General features: G+C 46.0%; 1 protein-coding gene across 1 annotated transcript; it reads right to left on the reverse strand.

Moving 5' to 3' along the window:
• Positions 1-2,308: 2,308 nt before the first annotated feature.
• On the reverse strand, positions 2,309-5,991 carry LOC146867904 (uncharacterized). The gene is made up of 5 exons (XM_085608613.1): positions 5,705-5,991; positions 4,338-4,424; positions 3,893-4,007; positions 3,677-3,741; positions 2,309-3,041 (listed from the first exon to the last, which is right to left on the reverse strand). The coding sequence occupies exons 1-5, from the start codon at positions 5,756-5,758 to the stop codon at positions 2,973-2,975; spliced, it is 390 nt and encodes a 129-aa protein (XP_085464739.1). The 5' UTR covers positions 5,759-5,991; the 3' UTR covers positions 2,309-2,972.
• Positions 5,992-7,398: the final 1,407 nt, after the last annotated feature.

Below are 7,398 nucleotides of genomic sequence, written 5' to 3' on the forward strand. Positions count from 1 at the left end.
TCTATTCTGCAACACTGCACTCTAATCTGTACCACTCATCTCCACGCCACTTAACGCAAATGCACTCTACTCCGCACTTCACTTTACTCAATTACTCCACAACACTCTGCTCTATACCACTTTACTACATTTTATGACACTCCACTCTTTTACCCCATAACTTTTAACCATACTGAACAGCAACCATGCTGGTGTATAAAATGACTAAAACATATTGATAAAGCCAATAGGTCTAGTATAGGTGAGACCAGCTGGCTTTGCCAATGTCGGCTTTAACACATGGTAACAGCATGTGCAAAGATTTCACCCTGCTAACCATTTAACACACAAAATATAGCAGTAAGTAGTTGAAAGATGGCCAGTCAATTTTAGTGAAGAGCTTTCCCCTACGAGGAGACCAGTCTCCACTCTGAGTAACTTTTGATCTGATTGCACTAGTAACCAATAAGTTGGTAAGTCTGCAGATTATGCATCAGATGATAATTGTGTGGCAAATACGGCACATTATGAACACAAAAAAACGCCACGGACGCTGAATCCCAGTGGGGCAGACAAACCTTTCCTTTTAAAATAAAGCGAGTTGTCACATGGCCATTGAATCACCACAAGACCATGCACTCGTGTTTTCCCTGGGGAGCGTCTCGCATTCTCTCAGGGCAGAAACTCAGCCACTTTGTAATGGGCCGTCAGGTAAGTATTTTGTCATGCGTGTCCTGACTGCGAGTAGGTGTCAAGTACGTTGGGGTGAAAGGAGGGTGTGGGGGAAGGGGGGTGTGGGGGTAGTGTTCAAGTGAATTTACCCAAAAATCGATTAGGTGGTCTTCTCAGACATAAGCATCACCACCACTCAGACACCTCCAGCGAAGCCTATAGCCGAAAAACAAGTTGATGTGTCACAATCCCTGGTATTCTTCACGAGCAAAAAACACGATGGGAAGTAGGCACTACGGGTAGTAGCTAGGTACCTGCTGGCATCCAGTTGGCATCTTAGCAGGTTCTCTACATGACTGGAAAAGGGAAAGCTTCACAGCACTCCATAGAAATTCCATTCCTACAGCGCGTGCGCAGTCATCTGTAGCAGGATCTTCCTACGGTACAAACGAGACAGACCGCGCCCACAGGCGCTCAGACTTCAAAAACTCACCTGAATGGTGGTTCTGCTATCCCAGCAGAACAAAACTTTACGGCTGTCTCCGAACGACAAAATCAAGCACCGGGAGAGTTCGGAACGTAACAAATCGCTTTTTGTGCTGTGTAGTGTCTCTAGCACCAGCTTGGTGGCAAGCCTCGAGACATCTGAATTGCCAAATGAATGTAAAACTGGCGCACTAGAAGCTTGTGGTCTTAATACACGCAAACTACAAGATACTACCAAGGGAAGTCAAATCGGATGGGAGCCCTTTCCTTTAGAATTCGTAATATATCGAACGTTTAGTTACCGCAATCGAAAGTAAAAACCAAAGTTACTAAATTCCGAAAAACGTGTGCTTCCCTTGGGCCAGTCAGCCCTTTGAGTGCTGGATGCCACGTCGTTTTGGTGGAGGCGCATCGGCACCCGGACCGTAAGAGACAGTGGTCCAGGTGCTGATGCACCCCATCCTTTCCATTCAATGAAGTGCATGTTACATTGTTTCTAGATGAAGACATATGCTATAGCGGGACTGGGAATCTACTTAGCACATGGTCCAGAGATTCTCTAAGAAAAAAATCCTAGACAATGCAAACCCAAGACAGATTTCCAGTATTTACAAGTGCAATTTCCATCATGTTTGGAGCGTGCATGTGAATTTTCCCTTTACAAGGCAGATAAATCTGCACAGGGTAATCTCAAGAACATCAAGCCCGTTTTACAGAATAAAAACACAAGTTCATTTACGACACGAAATAGAACTAAAATGTCCACCGTACTTGGATTTGTCTTTTGAAAGTTGGAATTAGAAAAATACTTTAAATTTGAACTATGTTCACCAGGATTAAAGATGTGTCCCAGCTAGGGCTTTTGTTATGCCCTTCCTCCCCACTTAAGATGAACTTCCTCAAAAAAATATTTGAACAGCTAAAGAAAGTGTAAACCACCCTCCCACTAGGACCACGGTGGGGATGCTGTCAGTGAAAAGGTTTTTCCATTCCCTGGTGCACAGGGTTGCCTTTGTCATTTTAAGTGATTATAGCACATGTCGCTCTCCAGCAACAAAAAATTATAAGACCTGGGTGGCAATAGGATCATTTAAAATGAAATGGGGGTAGTAACAAATACAACATAATCAAGGCGGACCCTGTATTAAAGAAATGCAAGGAATCTAGAATGTATAAAAAGAAAGATTTATTTATAGTACTTAACCGAATATACAAAGTAGTGGTCAAGCATCAACTAATGAGGTATACAGTTTTTAACCAGAAAATGAAGACTATGCCGAATCCCTCAAAATCTTTGCGAAACGCACACTTTGACAGCACACAGAATACGAGAAATTTACATAATAAACTGACTTTTTTTAAACCTTGCACCAAACTATATATACCAAACAGCAACAAAACTGGAGTCCAGAGATCTATACAAATAGAGCCAGTCAGTCCTGGTTTATTAAGACCCATCTCTTTGGCCTTCGTTGCATATGAAACGCCTATGCTAAATCTTTATTTTACAGGAAGGCAGCTTTACTCATTGAAACACACGGCTGCACCGAAATGTAAGGCATGTGCTTCAAAGATGTACAAATAGCAATGCTAAAAGCTACCACTTAAAAACAAATGTGTTTTTTATTGTAGCAGTCAACCAGTACAAACACGCACCAATAAATAACATTTTACAAAAAAAACGCTGCTATCTTGCTGTGATGTTACATGTGGCTAGTGCATGTGAGTTTACAGTTTATAAAAAAGTTGGTCTGTAAAATGTACAGATAAAAAGCACATTCTCTACAAATTAATGGCAACCATGTCACTCAGGCTATAAAAAAATGCAAAATTGATTAAGCCGATGCTTCAACTTCTGTGGAGTCACCATTCTCTGTCTTCTGCTTTTTAGTTTCGGTTTTTTCCTGAATAGAGAAAGCACAAAACAAGTTAAGCTTAAAAAAAGTTAAGATTAACAATGGAATAAGCAACCCCAAACTTCAGCATTAGGGTTTTCATTCCCATCACTCGACCAGAAACATGCCGAACACCGCTAACCGCACTGCCTTGGAGCCCCCACTAAGGGAAAAAACATAAGGCGGGGGATCCTAGCATCACTTAACACCTTCACTTTATTGCTGCATGTTAAAGCTGAGGTTGCATGCTAAAGCATCCCCGACAAACGTTTCAAATGGTACATGACTGCCAAGGATCAAAACTGCATCAATGCAAAACAAACGTGTTCAAAGCATGCAGAGGACATTGTTTGCCTAGCAGCAGCCATGGATTGTACCATGTAAACATCCCCGATTACTTCTTTAACGCCTTAATCGAGGGAAATATTTTTATGACCACTAACAGGGTGAAATGAAGGGGGCGTGGCTTTTTTCAATGTAGGTGCCTTTCATCGCGATAATGTGATCAAGGGCCTAGACTGGGATGCATTGACTTGCTCAAGAGACAGATGCACGCTATCATGTCGCTTTGAACTCTAATATTCTGCAGTAGCCGCCTGCCATCTACATTTTACACTAAACCAGAAAAATGTTGAACAAGTTACCTCTTCTTCTGCAGGACGTTTCACGGGATGTTCTTCCGATTCTTCTGGACATTCTTTTTCACCCTCTTTGGCAGCAGAAAAAAAAATGGTTGGAAATGTATTGAAGCGTTTACTTCATGCTGTGTATTGTATTTTCGTCATACATTAACACTACTTAGGGGGCTCAAAAATCCGGAAGAACAGTGACATGAATGATGCAAAAGACAGTTGGCGTACCTTTCTTTGTCTTTTCTTCTGCTTCAACCTCTTTCACAGCCTCTTTCACCTCCTCTTTAGCTACCTTAGCTACCTCTTCTTCCTTTGGTTTTTCTTCACTGTGGCCGTTTTCTTCCTGAAAGCAAAAAATCATTGGATTATAGCCTCCGATTCCCGCATGCACGGTTCGTACATGAACATGACGAAACGTTGTTTAAAGCACTTTCCACGTCCAAATGAAGGCGTGTTTAATTAGTTGCTAGTTCAAACGCAGACCAGATCGCTAAAAAGGGAACAAACGTTCGGCACACCGAGCAGACATCTAGTCGATTAAAGAAGACGAGCAAAGCATCCCTTAATTCATCACCACCATGCCCCCACAGTATTGCTGTAGTTTGGCTTCTCGAAGTAACTTGGGAGCCATTCAAAAGAAACAATGGAACACAAAACGAAATGTAAAACGTACTGTTCCGTTTGCAGGTGCGTCGCCACTTCCGTTCTCTTCTTTATCCTGTGCTGGTTCTTCCACTACTTCTTTCTTCTCTTTGAGATCCTGAAGAAAAAAAATAATAGTATTTGGTTGGGTCCCGTAAAACCACTACAGCTGCAATTAAATGCATCTCTACTGTGACTGAACCAACTAGGCCGACGGGAAACGCGAGCGCCGCTGCCAGTCACAGGCAGAGAGCGGCACTGCACATCTGGCTCACCGCGTTCCCGGATGCGGGCACGCGCACACACGCGGGCAAGACAAAGAGCTGGGCGAGAGCCCTGCCGGAGTGGCGCGCGCGCCCGCCCCTCCGTGCCCGACGCAGGGAGGTGGAGCGGCCGCTGCCCGCGCGCATGCTCACAAGTGCTCCGCTGGCAGTGGCCTCGCGCGCGCATACAGGCGGTTTCCCGCCGATTCCCAGTGACGCGTGAAGGCTCTGAGGAGACGAGCTGCGCGCGCTCCCTCCGAAGGGGGAGGAGGGGGCACGGTGCACAAGAGGGGGGGGGGCGTTACGCGCTCGCGCAAAGCGCCCGACGGGTTCAAACGGGAGGCGGAGCAACGTTTACCTCAAAGTACTGACGAGACCACAAGGGGTTTGATTAGGCTACAGAGTGCACATGGAGGTTATTTTCAACACAGTGCGGCGAGGGAGCGCGTATTCACTCAAAAGCCCCGACCGGCCGTATGTAACTCAATTCACCGCTCACCATTCGCTGACTGACACGCTACCAGTTTAACGGGCAATGAACTCGAGCTGACTGAACACCTGCTCAGAGCGCGGCCGCAGCTGGGGACTTCAAAGACAAGGGATGCGCTGGAAGCAGCGACACCACAGCCCGCCCACTAACCTCCGAAGCATCGACGGGGAGCTCCAGCGAAGCGCGGGTGGTGCGACGTGAACGGAAAGCCCCGTAGAAGAGGGAGCGCGGCGGGAGAACAAACACTTTCCCTTCAAGTCTCAATGGTGAAAATAGGGGGCAAACTACGAACCCTACGCCTGCGGAGACACTGGGAGCGGGCAGCGGAAACTTGTAACTCGCCGGCAGGCTAATATCAGTCATTCTTGGTCGGAGCCAACGTTTACGGTCAAGTTACACACCAGGCAGCAGCTATACATTTTCTCACGCTATATTGTGCGCTTAATTATCGTTGGCATGTGTTCTTCAACAGCCTATTTCCCTGAATGTGGAGCTGTTATACAAGCCCCTAGTCGACACCCCGTCTCCTTCTTCGGGTCTACATTGTATAGCATACAGGCTGCCCACGCGGTCCTTAACACCCCCGCACCGCGTGCCGCGCACACGAAAGGAGATATTTTAAACAATGGAAAATCGCATCCTTACCTTGACGGCCACTTCAGCGGGAGCGGCGGGGGTATCTACCACTGTATCTGCCATGGCGGTAATTGCTCTGCGCGGGCACAAAGAAATTAGCGGCGAAAAGTCCTCGCGCTGCGCTCGTTCTTGCTATAAAGATGTTCCACGCGAGCTTCAGCAAGGCAGTGAGACGAAGCTCCGCGGCAGGGAATTAAATACGAAATGTGCACGGGCGGGCCCAAGTGTCGCTGCGAAGCCGGATTGGACGAGGCTATGCCCATCTCAGATGGCCATTGGTCAAACACTCAGTCTGTACAAAGGCAGTATCGGCCCCCAATCTTCCCGTGGGCGCTTCTTAGACGGGATTGGTTCATGTTGTGAGTAATCCCCGCCTACTTCTCATAAACTGCACCTTTCTGGAGAAAGTGAGGTACCACGTTCTGATAGGCTAGGGTGCCTGTCTATTCTATGTCGTGAGACCCGCCTCTTTCTACTGACGAGCTTTGACTGACTGTCGTAAATCCATCCTTCCCAACGCACGCTGCTGTCCTATTGGTCGCTACAGAGTTTACTTGACTGGTCGGAAAATGCTGTGCACACGAGGTCTTACCTGTGTGCTTTTAAGCGAACTAAGTGGGGAAAAAGCGAGACGCGACCGCAAGCGCTATCATTTTTGTCTAATAATTCTAGTATATTAACAAACATGATTTACCCGATGTTGGAGTGTATGTTAAGCGCAAAAAAATAACCGCTATTCTGATGTCTATGTCCAACCACAACCAGGCAGTTTATGCAATAAGCTGACTGTTAACTACAATAAGCTGACTGTTAACCTAGTAGTTACAGGGCATTTGGTTTACTGCATCCATCTTTGGCGCTTTTCTTTGCATTCTTTTTGTTTGCTGTGTCGTACCAGCTTTCTCTTATGCTATTTATTTTTTTGCATATATATATATATATATATATTGCGCAAATTCGACCCGAAGGAATTGGAGCGCTTTACATGAGCACCGGTTACTTACACATTCAGGCACGGGGAGATTAAGTGATTTGTCCAGAATCACAGGATGTGGACGCGACCCTGAGGCTCAAACCCTGGTTTCCAGCACCAAAGTCGGCAGTCTAGCCGACAGACCACCTTCTCTCCCCATGATGTTAGATTTGGGGGTCTCTAGTTGGCACAGGTAGGTACATCTGACAAATAGGGACCCTTGCCTCTAGTCAGGGTAAGGGGGTACACTCCTAAAATAACCCCTGCTCACCCCCTTGGTAGCTTGGCACGAGCAGACAGGCTTATCTCAGAGGCAGTGTGTAAAGCATTTGTGAACACATACAGTAATCAAGTGACAACACTACAGATGGACACCACACAAGTTTTATATACAAAATAAGTATTCTTTATATAGATTTAACATAAGACCATAAATGACAAAAATCCACAATACTGTTACTTTATTAGCTTAGTTCTCTTAAGATGGTAAATGCGACACTCAGAGTTCAATGTACCTTAAGATGTGACAAGCAAGACAACAAAAGTGTTGCAGGGAAGGTGAAGCAGTAGGTCCTTACACGCAAAGGCGGTGATGCGTTGAAGATCTGGTGCAAAGAAACAAAGATGGCGTCTTCTTGTTGATGCGACACGCTTCTCTGATGTTGCGAGATGTCTCGGCTCGATGCGGCTCATCGCCAGCGATGAATGCTTGGTCCTCTCGCGCTTAAAA

This window comes from Triturus cristatus, chromosome 1_2 (genome assembly GCF_964204655.1).
Source record: "Triturus cristatus chromosome 1_2, aTriCri1.1, whole genome shotgun sequence".
Classification (NCBI taxonomy): Eukaryota; Metazoa; Chordata; class Amphibia; order Caudata; family Salamandridae; genus Triturus; species Triturus cristatus.